The 16,049-nt window shown below is 38.4% G+C and overlaps 3 protein-coding genes and 1 pseudogene across 5 annotated transcripts; 3 read left to right on the plus strand and 1 right to left on the minus strand.

Annotated features, from left to right (window-relative positions):
* The first annotated feature begins 272 nt into the window (after positions 1-272).
* LOC148728921 (putative skeletal organic matrix protein 5) lies at positions 273-3,833 on the plus strand (annotated as a pseudogene). The gene is made up of 4 exons (XR_015988677.1): positions 273-336; positions 774-810; positions 1,560-1,692; positions 2,557-3,833. The product of XR_015988677.1 is annotated as a putative skeletal organic matrix protein 5 (transcript).
* A 1,805-nt stretch (positions 3,834-5,638) lies between these two features.
* LOC148728922 (EGF-like repeat and discoidin I-like domain-containing protein 3) lies at positions 5,639-9,412 on the plus strand. The gene is made up of 6 exons (XM_088725056.1): positions 5,639-5,689; positions 6,370-6,436; positions 7,164-7,489; positions 8,017-8,220; positions 8,438-8,797; positions 9,146-9,412. Exons 1-6 carry the CDS (start codon positions 5,660-5,662, stop codon positions 9,410-9,412), a joined length of 1,254 nt encoding a protein of 417 aa, XP_088581182.1. The 5' UTR covers positions 5,639-5,659.
* A 567-nt stretch (positions 9,413-9,979) lies between these two features.
* Positions 9,980-14,676, plus strand: LOC148728923 (vitamin K-dependent protein Z-like). Of its 2 annotated transcripts, XR_015988759.1 has the most exons (4): positions 9,980-10,225; positions 11,248-11,362; positions 11,489-11,731; positions 14,519-14,676. XR_015988759.1 is itself a non-coding variant. In XM_088725503.1 (3 exons), the coding sequence occupies exons 1-3, from the start codon at positions 10,058-10,060 to the stop codon at positions 11,497-11,499; spliced, it is 294 nt and encodes a 97-aa protein (XP_088581629.1). In that variant the 5' UTR covers positions 9,980-10,057; the 3' UTR covers positions 11,500-13,496. The 2 variants fall into 2 exon arrangements, 1 of the variants encoding a protein (XP_088581629.1); XM_088725503.1 differs by lacking the exon at positions 14,519-14,676 and having other exon boundaries at positions 11,489-13,496.
* On the minus strand, positions 12,310-14,862 carry LOC148728924 (uncharacterized). The gene is made up of 3 exons (XM_088725469.1): positions 14,673-14,862; positions 13,400-13,469; positions 12,310-12,969 (listed from the first exon to the last, which is right to left on the minus strand). The coding sequence occupies exons 1-3, from the start codon at positions 14,860-14,862 to the stop codon at positions 12,741-12,743; spliced, it is 489 nt and encodes a 162-aa protein (XP_088581595.1). The 3' UTR covers positions 12,310-12,740.
* Positions 14,863-16,049: the final 1,187 nt, after the last annotated feature.

Genomic DNA, 16,049 nt, shown 5'->3' on the forward strand with positions numbered 1-16,049 from the left:
GAGTTTAAATAAAAATTCAAAAGCGGCGAGATTTTCCGCTTTAGAGAAGAGCTTAGTGGTTTGGTGAGGCTGACAAATTTACCTACAGAGCTTTTCATGTCCGAACGCCAGCCGTGTCGATACTCTTGAACTCCGTGAACAGAAATTATAATGAGCTTCAGGAGAAAATTCTCGGTTCAAGATCGGGGAATCATATCGTTTAGGTATCGGGAAACCCCTCTGTCTAGAGTGATTTAAAACCCAGTTAATTGGGCCTGAACGGGGCACTTGAAATGATTCATGAAGTCTTTCGGGTAGAGAGACAGTGGCTCGGCATTTTCAAAGAGGCCAGGACAAGTAATCATTAAAATGTGTTTTTGCTTATCAGAACCCATGTTCCAGTAACCCTTGCCTGAGTGGACTAACGCACAAAAGATACCTTTGTGTGTGTCAAGCCGGTTACTGGGGAGAAAATATATATATATAAATTTTGTAAGAGGTATTTATTTTGTGAAAGGACCTTCCTGAGAAATGTTCTAGTAAAATATTATAGGTAATTTACAATTATGATTATAATGTTGTGGGTTTACGACGGTTTTATCTTTGATTCAGCAAATTGAAGATGTCTAAGGGTTGATTTAATTACAACCTGAGGCTACAAAGTTTTCTCTAGATCTTGCCTCAGTATTTCTTCTCCGTGGTTTTCAATCTCAATCACAAACAAAAACTTTGATACTAAGTTATTTACACCCAGCTCTTCTGAAAATAAACGAAAAGTTTATTTCTCTCCGTAGCTTTTCGGAGTTACAAAGAATTTTACGAACAGAATCAGTAAGTATGCTTGAGTTTGTTGGACACTTTATACACACATTGATGACTCTGAAAAACTTATCCAGATCTTGCACAGAATAATGACATGTACGAGCACAAGGATGAATCATTTGGTTTAATTTCATGCATTTTCACTTCAATTCAGTTTACTACCATTTTAAATCTTGGCTCGTCAGATGCGCATTGATAATTGCCATAGTTTGCGACTGAGTAAAAAGTAAATGTTTAAGAACTTGTGTTCTAGAGAACAATACCTGCCTCGTAAAAGAAACAGCAACAACAACAGCAAAAAAACAACAGCAAAACAACAAAAGCAAAACAACAACGGCAAAACAACAACGGCAAAACAACAACAATAGCAACAAAAATTAAAAAAAAAGCAAACAAATTTGATATCTGGAAGGGATTCTGAGAGAAGGATCCCCTTCGTTCGAGACACTGGTACGGGATCATGCCACTTTCAGGAATTAAAGCCCTAAGCTTAAGTACTATTTAAGATTGTCGTTTAATTTTTTCCCCAAATGAGCCCTGTCGTGTAGCTGATTTGCCACTTACCCTGAATACGTAATGTATGCTGAACTGTACCTAAACGGTGCCAGCGACCTCAATATCAAAAGAATCCTAGGATCCCAGGAATCCCTGCATATGTATGATACAATGTCCGTTACAGAAAAAACCTCATTTAAAGAAATCACAAAAACTTCAGTTTCAACTAAAGCTCCTTCATGTGTGGATGTATTTTCTTCCAGAGCCAATGGAAACAAAGCTTACCCACTAAGCGTAGGATCGAAAGTTCTTCCTGTAAACTGTCACATGACCGACGACCTCGGAACATATGGAGGTGGCGGATGGACGCTGGTCATGAAGATTGACGGTAACAAGGTATCGAACAGTTGTGTGCGCAAGAGAGTCGATCCACTCTCTGTAGCCATAATTCAGTTTTCGACCGAACTGATAATATTTCCTAATTAGCAGGCTCACTTAGCAAAATCCACTCATAAAGTGGAAGAACGAAGATGTTTGATAACATATATAACATATGTGTAAGAATGAGGTGCGAGCCAACGCGCTCGGCGTATAATACGATTTTAAGTGACTAGATCGCAAGTGACGCGCAATCGACAATTTACAAAGGGGTCAAAAGAATTAAATTGACCATTTAAAACATATACACACATATACACACTACGAACGGGTGCTTTTTTGTAAATTTACACCTTTTACCAGTTTTTTTTTTTAAACCCTGATCATTTGAAACCCTGGCCATTATCAAAAGACCAAATCCTTCTGATTCAAACAGAGGGTATGACATGGGCAAAGAAAGCCAGCTTGCATTGGAAAAGTTGGCAGCTACTTTTTAAAAGGAGCAATTTTTAAATCAGAATAGTCTTTTATTATTGTGATCATTCCCGTCTGCATTTTTAAACTCCTCCCGCAAACCGAGTTTAAGGTCTTTACTGATGGTAGGTTGCGGATGGAGCGCTGGAAAAAAAAACTAAGTTTCGTAACCGGCAGAAACGACCTGAAAACGAAGTTTCCTTGATGTTTATTTTATCTTTGGGTTCAAACAGATAGGAAAGACTTCAATTCAAACAAACTTTTGAATTAAGCTGCACGTACAATGAAATAAATCCCGCTAAATTGAAAAATTACAGCGCACGGACTAACTGAGAGATATAACAAGATATAATTACAACTCGCTCAAGTGAAGCGTGCGATTCTCAAAATTATTCAATTCGTTACCAGACCACCTTTGATTACCACTCACACTATTGGACTGAGAAAAATGAGAGCAACATTCCTGGGGGAGAGACTGGGTTTGACGCACAAGAGACCAAATTACCTACCTTCTGGAACTCATCCTTCTCCAAGATCTGCCTCGGTATGAAGATCGACCAACAGCTCAGGTTCATTGTGATAAACAAGCAGGCCAGCTCTCTTCACTCATTGATTGCTGATGGCCAATAACGCAACACCTCACTGGGCCGTGACACATGGAAATCACTGATTGGTCCACAAGCATCTTTGCAGTATTACTGTAATAAGGAAGGATTTAATGTTGTGGATGGCTCTAGCTTGAATACTAAAGCAAGAATTGCTATAGTCGCCAACAATGAAGAGATCTGCCTCACATGCGATTCCAGGATCGGATTTGGTACTCACGGTTTCCCGAATGCTGGCATCAAGTGTGGAAATGTTGCCTTGCCAGCTAGAGTCAGTAGATAATGGCGAAGTAAACATCACAGCAATGGGCTATATACTGGTTCACTGAAAAGGGCACGGATGCTTTCGAGCCTTCCATTATAAAAAGATTAGTATTTTAGTAGGGAAACACTTTAGTTTAAGTGCAGCATTGCCACATGTCCCATTTGGCAAACAACTGACATCAGTGTTGTAAATGAGTATTTCGTTTGTCTCGACTTTCTCACAGCACTTAGATTCGCCCTAATCTAATTCAATAATATTTGTGTTTCACAATTTTATCTCGTCGTAGCGTTGTTATCACAATGAGTTTGCTACGGTTGTTACCTTCAGTTTCTTGAGGGCAGGGGGGGGGGGGGGGAAATTGATGGCTCATGAGGTGGATTTTCGGAAACCCAGGTTGGGAGAATACGCAGCCCTTAGAGCTTGTTATACCAGGATCCGACAGGGGTTTCGGTTTCGCACCGTTCAGGCAACAGGATATCAGTCAGTTTAGGAAAGGGAATGACCTTTATTACAAATGATGTGTTTCTGTCATTGAAATACGATGGAAATTGCAATCGGAAGTATTTTCATAGAATAACAAAAGCGCAAATGTGGAAAGACAACGAGTACAAGTACATCTAGAACGTGTGAAATAAAAGATAAAAAGGTCACCATTCTTCGCTTGCCGAACGTCAGACGAACGAAGAATAATAAAAATATATCGATTTCTGTAGCGCATTTCCATGTAAATGCTCTAATGCGCTTTACAACACTGTGCTGGGGACTTTTCCAGACTGCCAGCGGCAGTTTAAAATTAATAAAGGAGAAATTTTACAGATGCCCCCTCCCCCCTTCCCAGTAAAGAGGCCAGACCATATCACAGTAATCTCGTGATGTGGGTTCTTTAACACCCCCTGCCGAAATTAACTAATTGATAGGTGCTGGAGACGGGACCTCCGGCTTTACGTCCTATCCGAGAAGACGAAGCAATGCGAGTGAAGCGTCTTGCTTAAGGACACAACGTCAAGCCCCATCCAGGAGTTGAATCCGGGGCATCTGACCCAGAGTCCAGCGCACTGACCACTGAATATGGAACAATCGTGTCTAGTGTAAGAACAGGCCCCTTAATCGGTATTATTTTTTAAGCTGAATAAATCGGCCATCTTCCCCTGCATTTATTAGTGGCATGTGTTAGTAACAGCCTTCTTCGATGCCAGGACGGCGTCGACAAAGCCCGGATCATCACGGATCGGATCACGGATCAGAAAAAAAATAAAAAGTTTGGAAAAAATTAGATATCAAAATATGCTAAGGATGCGGTGGACCTTCGAGGGCTTATTTTTTCGAATTTTTGTTTCACGTCAAACTAATCACTGTTGTTTTGACTATAGTTTCTAAGAAAAATTTAGGTATTTGTATTTTTGTATGCAGTTGTATTTGCGATATTTAGACAGGCCAGCCCAGTTCAGCTTGAAGCTGGTTTAAATGGGGGCCTGTACATCCCACCCATCTCACCTCTACCCACCCATCCCACCCCAGGGGAGGACATCCATCACACAGTAATCTCGTGCGTGAGAAATTAACGTCTCCTACCTCCAACCCTGCAGGAGACGGGACCTCCATTTATTCGTCCCTATCCGAGAAGACTAGAATATCTATCCATTTCTTGATGTTATAGAAATGTAGCAAATTCTTCTCAATTATTTTAAGACCTTGAGTGTTGGTCCGGCCGGGGCTCGAACCTTCGACCTCCCGCACTAGGTAAAATACTATAACGTACGCAAATTCAGTTATTTACAAAAACTTATTTTCGCCAAAGTGAGAATAGGCAATTATAACATGTCAACATAAATGACTCCCGTAGGGTTTCATGCGTAACATACTTTGATTTCAGTCGCGTAAAAATCGCTAGGCGCCATGGTCGACTATTTAAGATTTTGAGAACGGCCATCAACCAGAAAACGCAAAAAACAAAAAGAAAAAAAAACATGTCGAGTCGTAGGCACTTTAAACTGTCAAAGCATTACTCGCCACATGACGCTTTTTTAGGTTAATAATTAACAAGGTGTTGTCAGGGTTGATCTAGGGTTAATGAATTCAGATTGGAGTTCATCTGAAAAAAGGCGGTGATTATAGAGCTCGAGCAAAGCATGATTCGTAAAAAGAAACCGTTTGCAATAGGTAATTTTGCCAAAATTTTAAAAATTTGGTTCGTCCTGGTAATTTCCTAGTCATCACAGAAAAAACTATACCTGTCTATCTCTAGTCTGTTTTGATAAATGAAGGGGAAATACTGAAAATATTAAACTAGAAGTCCAGATATTTGATTACTGGAGGAAAGGTTCGCATCTTGAACGCAATAGTAATATCTGAATTTCAAAAGTCAAGAAAAACATTTGGAGTTTGATTCCAAACGTTACTTTGAAATTTGTGGATCACAAGCTAAAGAAGGGAATCGGGTATCCACAACATGATATGTTTAATTATTTAACATTTTATTATTATTATTATTATTATTATTATCTTTTTTAATCTCTCATACTCTAAATAGTCTTCATTATCGATGAAGGTATACCCGCTGAGACACTATTACAATGCAAATGTTTAAAAAGAAAAACGAAAACTTTGGTTTGGTGCCTTTTTTGCAACTGAGAGTCACAACATGGGCGAGGAAAGAACTCAGGAAAATACGGTAACCGAAATCATAAAAAATAGGGAGAACAGTTCAAGAAAAATAAGGTTTTAATTTGAAACATGAAATCAGTCAACAGAACACTGCAGATGTGTTAAAGACTAAGATGTTTTACCGTGATTACTTGGAAGACAAAGAGAAAGTCAAAATCTAAATTTGCAGCTATCTGACAGACAAAGCACGTAAAGCTGAAACTGTGCAGTTTGAAGTGTTCTAATAGTTTTTAGACGCTAATGAGTTTAAAAGTTCTCATCTTAAATAATTTCTGTACTTTTGTATGCTTGATAAGGGTAAAATTTTGAGGGTTCGTTGATTGAGAATTTTAGGGTTTCATCACGTCACGGCTTCATTGCTTCGCTCATGCGATCATTTCGTTTGTCGTTGGCAGATGTTTTGCCAAACTCATAATAGTTATGTAATTCAAACGAAGGAATGTAAAATAGAAACGAAAACAACATTAGAAAGGAGATATTTTTCCAAAGTTTACCATCAAGTCAGGCATAGAGTCAGGTAAATGGAAGTGTAATTCTCCGGCAAAACAAACTGACTTTATTGTGATTTGATGAACAGGTTTTGACAGTCTGTCAACTTTCTGTGGCTGGTTAATTGCACTGCAAGCAAATAATTGATTAACTTTTTAATTTCTTCATCCTTGCTGAAAATGAAACGCCATTTTTTAGCTGGCTCGCACATTATGGTTTTTCTTCTGGGGAAGCAATCTTTTCCACTGTGCCATTGCTTCACAAGGTAAGTAGCCTAAAGTAAGTTTTATCAGCCAAATTTACGTTAATTATCAATCTTGTTCACTTTATAAACTCTCGAACTTCTGTGAGGATGAGAATCTTTCCCTTGAAGATTTGAAGTAAATTTGAAAGAAGATCGTGATTTAGCAACGCTTTTCTGAACCTCAGACAATCATTGGTAAAGATAGATAAAAAGCAGATGGTGAAGTTTGTTCACCCAACTCATCAAGCTCTTATAATTAAAGGGGGCGGGGGGAAGGAGTCAGGTTGACGGTTAACGGTTAAAAATAAGCTTTTTTAATGGTTGACGATTAAACTTTAGGTCATTTGACGGTTGATGGTTAATTTTTTTTGGAATGTCGCTTACAAAACAAACTAAACGCCCGCATTTGGCTGTAATTTTTCACAATGATGGGCTTGTAAAGAACTGTTAATTTATAACACTTTGTATTAATTAATGACTAACGTTTTACGACACCTGTACTGTTTCCACATCGTAAGTCGGTTCTGTCGCCAACCAGTGTTACTCGGGACTACTAGAAGTTAAAGGACTAACTTAAATGTATTTCTGTGATATGTCAAAACTTTTATTTATAAACAACAGAACTTGACCCCAATCAAGGCAATCGTCTTGACATTTGATGGCTTCCAAGAGAAATTTTTTTTTATATGAAACCCTTTTTTTCTTTTTTTTTTTTTTGCTCACTTTTACCAAATGGATAAACTTTTAGAATGTAAATACCCCCTTGGCTTGGAAAACGGTGCAATATCTGACAGTCAAATTAGCGCCTCTTCTCAATGGGACAGCGCTCATAGCCCCGCAAGAGGCAGACTACATCTTCGTGATGAAGAGAAAGCTGGAGCCCTGTCAGCGAGGGCTAATGATGGCAACCAGTGGCTGCAGATTGATCTGGGAGGTCAGGAGACAAAGGTTACCCGCGTTGGAACGCAGGGTAGAAATGATAATAATCAGCGAGTTACAAAGTACAAACTGCAGTATGGCAATGACGAAGAAAGCTTGCAATATTTTAAGGAAGAGGGACAAAGTGCTGATAAGGTAAGGTAGCAAATTTTCAGCGGAATGTACTCAGAATTAGATGGATTTAAAATGCGTTCACATACAAAGAGTGGTAAGTGGGCCACAGAAACATTTGGTTTTGATACCTTCAACAAGATCAGAATGAAAGCGCAGAGGAACTGAATGTACCCGACAAAGTAAAGAAAGTTGTCAGAAGAGAGGGTGTTAATTCCTTTCATTAGCCCTTTATCTCCCAGAAGTGATAAATTTGTAACTTCTCCTTTAATATCCATACATTATCTATCACACAATTGATGAGAATACTCAAACTCATCAGGTAGAACTTCAATTTTGTCGTGATCTAACACCAAACTCTCATTACTGTTTTTTAAGAGGAAATGTATAGCAGCAACTGGGGAGAATCAGCACTCAGATCTTGGGAATTAAAGTGTTGATCAAAACTGGCTGGAAGGTCTAAACTGCCACTTCTTAAATTTTTACCACTATTAGTAATTAAAATATTTCCAAGGGCTGATTGATTAATAATTCATACTATCTCTTAATAGGAATTTAGTGGAAACACGGACAGCGACACCGTTGTGGTGCACGTGTTAAGCCCACCAATAACTGCGCGCTACATTCGTTTCCGACCTGTAGTTTGGAATAACCATATTTCAATGAGAGTAGAGCTATACGGCTGTCACGGAGGTAAACGAAAACTGCTCTTTTTTATTAATCTGCCCAAACACCACTTAGCCTGCCCCAGGCCCTGAGCCAGAGGAGGCAAGTGAAGAACTGGGAACAACAAATCGCGCTTGTGGTCGTCTGGGATACGGCTGCCTATTTTTTTTCTGACAGCATCTTCTATTCTGGCGCACCCGCCTTCTCTTTTGATTCAGCTTACCGAAAGCCTGGCAGAAGTAGCGCATCTGTTTGAAAGCAGAATTGGTGGAAAATTACTTGTTAAGTTTGTAAGAAATGTAAATGCGTTCAAACATTTTGTTGACAGTCGAAAATTTAGAGTGTAAATACCCTCTTGGAATGGAAAACGGTGTAATATCAGACGATCAAATCAGCGCATCTTCACAATGGGACATTCCTAATGGAGCAGATCGGGCCAGATTACATCTTGTACGAGTGCAAAAGGGTGGAGCCTGGGCAGCAGCGAGTAATAATGCCAATCAGTGGCTTCAGATTTACCTGGGAAGTCAGGTGACCAAAGTAACACGAGTTGCTACGCAAGGAAGATATGATCACGTTCAGAGAGTGACAAAGTACAAACTGCAATATGGTAATGATGGAAAGAGTTGGCAATATTTCAGGGAACACGGACATAGTGCTGATAAGGTAGACTGGTAAATTCTTTACTGATGCTCTCAAAATGCTCCTCTCGCAATGATGAACACCATTTGTAGGTAATTGGTGTAATTATCTGTATAATTTGTCTCACTTATACTAATTGTAGGACGTCTTCCTTGAATATCGTACAAGTGCATATACACATTTTGGATCAGAATAACAGCCCTTAGGGCGTGGGCGGGTTCAGTGTGTCTTATGAAGCATCATAGTCTAACGTCTTCTGTTATTATATGATGAATCCACCACTGAAAAAACGCATGACCACCCGCAATATATTTGTTTCATATAGAAAAATAATGCCAATATTCCTGATTCTAACGTATGTTAATTTGTTAGGAGTTTACTGGAAACACGGACTCTGACACCGTCGTGTTGCACGCATTAAATCCACCTATCAAAGCACACTACATCCGTTTCCTTCCAGTTTCTTGGAATAGGCATGTTGCGATGAGAGTGGAACTATACGGCTGTCAATATGGTAACGTAGACCTTTTCAAATACCGTAGATTAGGATCCATGTTTCGTTATCTATTTTTCTGGGTCACATCGAAGAGCTTATTTGTGGGTTGTAAATATTTGGATGGAACTAAATTTCGCCTGTAAATTTTGAATGCTTGGCTTAAAAAAAGTGATGGAACCGATGAAGGGAACAGCTTTCCTGATTACAATATCTTGGAATCTTTTCAATATTTTGATATTTAATGAAATATTTAATCTCGTATTATCCATTTAATGTTTTAATTAACGCTCTAGCGTTGGAGGCGCAGTTAAATCGTGTGTTGTTGCTGTCTGTGCCACCTTCCTTGAATAGAAAAAGTGACTAAAGGGTTTAAGATGAGAAGGAAGTCGTACAACAGAACAATTATAACATTTTGCAAAAAGTAGGAGTCACAGTTGTACAACTTGCCACAAAGGCTCTCTCTTTCTTTTTGTAATATCCTAAAAAGCAAGAGAAATTGCCAAGTGCAAAAACCTCCTAAGCTCAAAACTCCTCAGTACTGCAATATCGTTTACAACCAGTACGTTTACTTTAAGTTTCTCACAAGATCAGTAACTGAGGACAGCGTTTTAATGATTTTATCAACTTCACTTCGTTTATTATATCAATTTAAATTTTTTTTTACCCTTACCATTGCTTTTAATCTCCTTTCTTTTTTAGATTCCTGCCGATCTCTGAAATTCACCTCATCAATAGGTGGTCGCGCCCTCGTGGGTCACGTGATTAAAAACATTACTTTGCACGTGGGCATGCGTCGTTCCTGTAGAGGACAGTGTATAATTGATAATAGCTGTGTATCACTCAACATCGGTCCTTCAATAAATGATCAAGTATTATGTCAGTTGAGCGATTCTGATCACGTTGGACATCCTGAAGATCTGAAACCACGGAACGGATTTACGTACACTGGCACTGAGGTAATATTTCCAAAGAATTATGTATACTTCTATGTCATTCTTTGAATTTTCTGAAGACAGAGTTGAAAAAGAGTACTTGGGAAGAACTTTTGTAGGATCAAGAAGAGAGACAAGAGCATGCAAAATTAAACAGCGACGAAGTTTCCACTCTGGGGTACAAAGCTAGCGGTATGGTGAAGCTTATAAATTCACCCTCAGAGCTATCCATCGATCTCCCAACGCCAGCTAAGTCACTATTTTGCGGCGAAGTAGCTCAAATGTTGTTGCTCAATCGAAAAAATGTAGCAGCTTTAGTCCTGGCACTTAGGTAATAAGCCTAGACGCCTTTTATTTCCTCTAGATCTGTCAATCTGAACATATTACCCCAGTCCTCATCAATCTGCGCTGGCTCCCTATGGAACAGCGTGTTATTTTCAAGTTGCTTCTCTACACCTATAAAGCACTTCATGATCTGGCGCCATACTACTTGGCAAATCTGTTAACTTGCTATACACCTGTCCGCTCCCTCCGTTCCTCAAGGTCCATAAATCTGTCTGTCCCATCTAGAACCTCTGCTTATGGCGACAGATCGTTTGCGTGAGCATCCCCCATGCTTTGGAACAGACTAGCTGATTTTATAAGATATTCGAAACCTTAGATTCCTTTAAATCCAGGCTCAAGACTTACCTTTTTAAAATCGCTTTTAACTTATAGTCAACTTTTATCTTATTTTGCAATTACTTTAAATCTTATGTAAAAGCATTGAGACTTATGTATAATGCGTTTTTAAGAACAGTATTATTATTATTATTATTATTATTATTATTATTGCATGGATGATCATCAGGATATCGAGTTTTAATCGTTTTGGTAGCAAGATCCAGATTTATTCATAAACAACGTAACAAGGGTCGATTTTAGAAGAAGGCTCAAGTACGTGCTTCAACTAATCAATGAAAATGTCTAGGTGGAGGGGTTTTCCAGTTTTGGTTTTATAAAGAGGTTAAGACAATTTATCCTCCACCTTTTCTTTTACTTATCAGAACCCGTGTTCTAACAACCCTTGCTTGTCTAATGGGACGTGTCTGAGTGGATTTACGTATAAAAAGTACCGGTGTGTATGTCAAGCCGGCTACTGGGGAGAAAACTGCGAAAAAGGTGAGTCGTACTTCGCATATTGCGCTAAAGTCAGTTTTGTTCCGTATATGCAGTACTATTCTAAAAGACAATTGTAACTCAGTCAAGTAAAAGATATGACTTCCGGAATCATCAATTCTTTACTAGACCACCTTTGATTATGACTCAAAGTTTTGGACTGATGAAAATGAGAACAACTTTTTGGAGCGCATCCTTCTCCAAGATCTATCCCAGTATGAAGATCAACCGTCAGCTCAGGCTCATTATGATCAACAAGCAGGCCACTCTCTTTACACACTGATTGGTAATGGCAATACCGTTCTGCCTCTCCGGGTTGTGACACGTGGAAGTCGCTGATTTGTTCACCAGGATCTTTGCAGGACTACTGTGGTAAGGAAAGATTCAGCGCTGTGTCTTTATAGCGAAAATGCGTAAGCAAGAATTGGCACAGTCGCCATTAACAAAGAGGACTGCCTATGATGCGATTCCAGGATCGGATTTCGTTCTAATGCCTTCCCGGATGATATTTCAAACAAGGCTCATTAATATGACTTTTCCATGTTAAGTTAGAATCAAATGTTATGCCTAGGTACTTAGTGGAGTCAACTTGTTTAATAAGTACATCATCAATTTTAATTCTTAATTTAATTTAATTTAATGACTGATTAGCTTTAAGTTTACTGGAATGAAAAAGAATAAAGTTAGTTTCAGAAATACTAAGCGCAAATCGATTACATTTCATCCACTCAGCAATAGATTTTAATTTACGATTTAAGGTTGTTTCAAGGTGACTAAGGCTTTTTCTAGAAAAATAAATGTTAATATCATCAGCGAATAGATGAAATGTTAGTAAGCTAGAAGTGTTGGGCAAATCATTTACATATAACAAGAACACCCGTGGTTTAATCAGGTAAAAATACTCCATGCTCCCCTTAAGGAGAAGAAGTATACTCAACGAAGTAATAATATTTTGTGACTTTCACCTATTTATTTTCAGCAAATTTATTAAAATGCTATCAAAAAGTAAAAGGGGTATATTCGGTGGAAAACGCAGAATTTTAGAAGCTCCCATCTCAACGAGCTTAACGTTAGCAAGGTTTAATTCAATTCTTTCTCGCATTCAAAGAGATGCAGTAAAGTGATTCTCGTCCACCCAAAATGGGGCTTTTTGAAAAGTGCTTCTATGACTTAAACAGTTTCTGCAAGGAAAATTTCGTATTAGTCAGCTTTTACAGTGAGCACAGTGATTGAAAATTGGGCCTTGTACGAGTCTATCGTAAGGCGTCCAAGAATTAACTGGAATTTGAAGTCGAATAAATCCTCCTTCTGTGATGAACGTCCTCATTTCGCTCTATGGCTCGACACCACGAAGACGAAGGCTTGCAATTTATTTCTGTCGCTAACATGTTTCTATATTCTGATAAGCGATAGCGGCTGGGTTTACTGGTCGCTCGACGTAAAACTGTCGAACTAAGCAGACAAGTTCTCCATAGTTCCCTTCCTCTTTTTCAAGTGAATCTGACGCTATACCTTCCAAATGTTCTTTGTTTTCGGTAGCCACATCAATATTCTTGTCTTTAATATTCTCATCACGCCCGTTTTGTGTTGAATGTGTGTTTTCTTTTTCCCTGAAAAAAAAAAAAAAGAAAGAAAAGACTTCCAATGGTTTTCAGCTGTTAGCCTGTGTATGCAAAACGAGGGGTTGAAGTCGCGATCGTCGCTATCGCCTCTCTATCAATGTTGTGCTATTTGAAAATACCAAGGCGAAAGAGCATGCCGTTGAATTTTATTTACAATCGTAATACTGATTTGGTATTCACAAGACTGAGGCATGGTTGGAAAGAATTGGACGATGGCTCCCATAAAGAATGATTTCGAAACGGAATAAGCGAATAATATTTTCAGGATGCAGCCTTAACCACGACATACTGTAGTGACTAAGCTACCTGGAAGGCCTCTAGAGATTGGAGAATTTCTCAGATGAAGGACAAGCAATCCAGTAAGGGCGAGAATATTCCATTCCATTTTAAGTAAATTGAACAAACATTGTAAACCTACGTTTTCCGTCTGCTGCAAAGGGACGCTCTGTGTAAATTTGCTTGATAGATATACTTGCCTTCATTAATATCTGAAATTAAAAGCACATAGAGCTTGATGTTTGCTGCAGTTACTTTCCATTCGCTGTTTGTTAATACGTGCAAAGCTTGCGAACTACATAATTCCAGTTCGTTCGTTCGTTCGTTCGTTCGTTCGTTCCAGTTCGAATTGACATGTAATCAAACCCATCTGCTATTCCACTGGGATATCTAAGCCTGAAGACTGCAAGCATTTTGATAAGTAGTGGTCCATTAAAAGGAAACTTAACTGCGATTAAAGCTGACTGGATTTCAGTATGCCTAATGTTTCCCTAGGATGGACTTCGACACTCAGATAATATTTCTCATGTGAGATAAAAAAAAAAAAAAAAACAGACCGCTACTTCGACCAGATGGGAATAAGAATTGTATGAGAATAAGCTTCACGTCGAGTTGCTATCGAGTTAGGAAAAAAACAACAACAAATCATGATAAAAATATCAAAAAGATTTTTTGAGATTAGGGCGGCTTCTCTGAGGAAAGTCGAGTACTTCTGATACTGCGAGATGGTAAGGTCTAGAACTGCAGTATTGCTCAAGGATTGAATTCAAGTCCGTTCATAAATATTCACAAAACAACTAAGGTTATAGTTAGCAAATAGATAACTGGCAAACTTAACGACAGCAAACAGAAGATCTTAGGAAAACAAGAATCGAAAGTCCAGGCTAATGTTCGAGCGATTACATTTCGCGATTCCATGATTCGCATTGTGCGGAAATTTGACATTTAAAAACAGACTTGATAAATTTCACAAGATATTAAAATAACATGTAAAATACCATATTGAAATAGGTAACATTATACTCCAACATCAAGTTTTCATTTTCGTTTTTACTTTTTTTTGAGGTGTATCAACAGACTCAAGCAATATTTATTTTACAGTCTCAGACTGGCAGTTGTCAAGTTTCAGCTCGTTTTTTTTAAAAATTATCACCTGATCAAACACCCGTAATGTCTGCTTTTTACACAACTATTTTCGTTTGTATCCTAAAGCTAATTCATACCCTACGCATTTACATGTAAAACTGATTTTCATTTAAAGAACAATCCTGGAGAAAAGACAATGGAGGAGAATTTGCAACACGACAGGTGGAATTCTCATCTAAAATGGCTAGACACACGATTCTGGTTCAAAGAATTCGACAGCTTTCTCGCGCGGAATAGCTGACGGAAACTGTAAAGATAAGAACGGTTACCTTTTAAAGATGGCGATTCAGTGGAGCGTGGAGTGTTCGGTGTCAATGGAGGAGCCTTATCTGTGTTATCCTGTGGTGATCTTTCACGGCTAGAATTTCCATTCTCGGCATCACAGTCGATATCTATCAATTTATTCTCATACGCCGCTTCCACAGTTCCTCTATTTTCAACTGGGCTTCGTTCGGCCATGGTAGCCGCTACAAATAATTCCAACACTGCTCAAGCTGGACAGCGGAAAAGAAAATTCTACGGAATATGTTTCAGTAATATTCCAAATAATTATGCGGTGATCCAAAAGTTTTGCCAGAACCCACTCGATCTTTTATCTCAAAATTCATTCAGGCGTTTGTAGTGGAGCCACAACATTCATTTTCATTGGTTTAAATGAAACTGTCGTATTATGAATTATTGAAAAAACGACATGTGTTGAAAATTTCAGTCTCTAAATTTGACATTTTTATTGTCGTGTAATCGCAAAACACATCGCCCTCGATGCTTCGGCTCTCGGAGAAGTGCCCTTGATATGAACTGAAACGAACACCGTAGTTGTAGTTTCCCTCGAAGTAGTCAGGCAAACACTTATTCGAAGATGTTTAAAACGTCCATTGATAGTTGTAAGTAACATGATTTAAAACAAAAAATTTGAAAACACTTGAAATACATTTTCAACCAAACCGTCTTCAGTTCAAATTTATGCCTCGTAAATGGATTGGATTTGGAGAGACACCTCATTTTTATCAATAGATATCCTTAACTGAGAGCGCAACCTGAAATGATCTTGGACTTTAAAATTATCTGATGTCTCGCTACGTTTTTAATACGCCAAATTTTCATCCGTGTAATGAATTTTTTTAACCAAGACGCTAAGGCCATGGAAACAAACGGCTTCCACAAATATTCAAACAATTAATATCAATTTAATTGTAGAATAAAACAAGGGAGAGGGAAGAAATAAGAATCCAAATAAAGAAAAATAATTCAGAAAGACATATATATTGAGAGGAAATTCGTTCTCTTATTGGAAACTTTTACTGCTGGGTACGCAAATGGCTACCATCATTGAGGGAACTTGGTACAGAATCGACAGTTAGCCTTGTGAGTGAAAGAGGTTGAAGTGTGACATGTGGTCAAATGTCAGGCATGCGCAACTGAACCAATTTTGGCCAGCAGGAGACCAATTTCCCGCGAAAAATATGTAAGGAAAAATAAACAAACAGCTAGGATACAAAATATACGAAAAGTAAAATATTTAGACATTCGTAGCAAAATAAAGCAAGCAAAGCAGTTAAAAGAGAGGACGTAAGAATTTTCTATTTCAGACTTTATCCGATTACCAAAATATTATGTTGGTTTACCATTCTGTCTAGAACGTAGCC

The sequence above is a fragment of the Stylophora pistillata genome, chromosome 6 (assembly GCF_964205215.1).
Source record: "Stylophora pistillata chromosome 6, jaStyPist1.2, whole genome shotgun sequence".
NCBI classification, from domain to species: Eukaryota; Metazoa; Cnidaria; class Anthozoa; order Scleractinia; family Pocilloporidae; genus Stylophora; species Stylophora pistillata.

Excerpts from the sequence above, each read along its gene's own strand:
- LOC148728922 (XM_088725056.1), top strand. The coding sequence starts at position 5,660 with ATGGGCGAGGAAAGAACTCAGGAAAATACG. Across the intron at positions 5,690-6,369 it reads AAAGAACTCAGGAAAATACG|CTGGCTCGCACATTATGGTT; the intron begins GTAACCGAAATC and ends GCCATTTTTTAG. Across the intron at positions 6,437-7,163 it reads CTGTGCCATTGCTTCACAAG|AATGTAAATACCCCCTTGGC; the intron begins GTAAGTAGCCTA and ends ATAAACTTTTAG.
- LOC148728923 (XM_088725503.1), top strand. The coding sequence starts at position 10,058 with ATGCGTCGTTCCTGTAGAGGACAGTGTATAATTGATAATAGCTGTGTA. Across the intron at positions 10,226-11,247 it reads TTACGTACACTGGCACTGAG|AACCCGTGTTCTAACAACCC; the intron begins GTAATATTTCCA and ends TTTACTTATCAG.
- LOC148728924 (XM_088725469.1), bottom strand. The coding sequence starts at position 14,862 with ATGGCCGAACGAAGCCCAGTTGAAAATAGAGGAACTGTGGAAGCGGCG. Across the intron at positions 13,470-14,672 it reads TGAATCGCCATCTTTAAAAG|ATATTAATGAAGGCAAGTAT; the intron begins GTAACCGTTCTT and ends TTTTAATTTCAG. Across the intron at positions 12,970-13,399 it reads CTTTGCAGCAGACGGAAAAC|GGAAAAAGAAAACACACATT; the intron begins GTAGGTTTACAA and ends TTTTTTTTTCAG.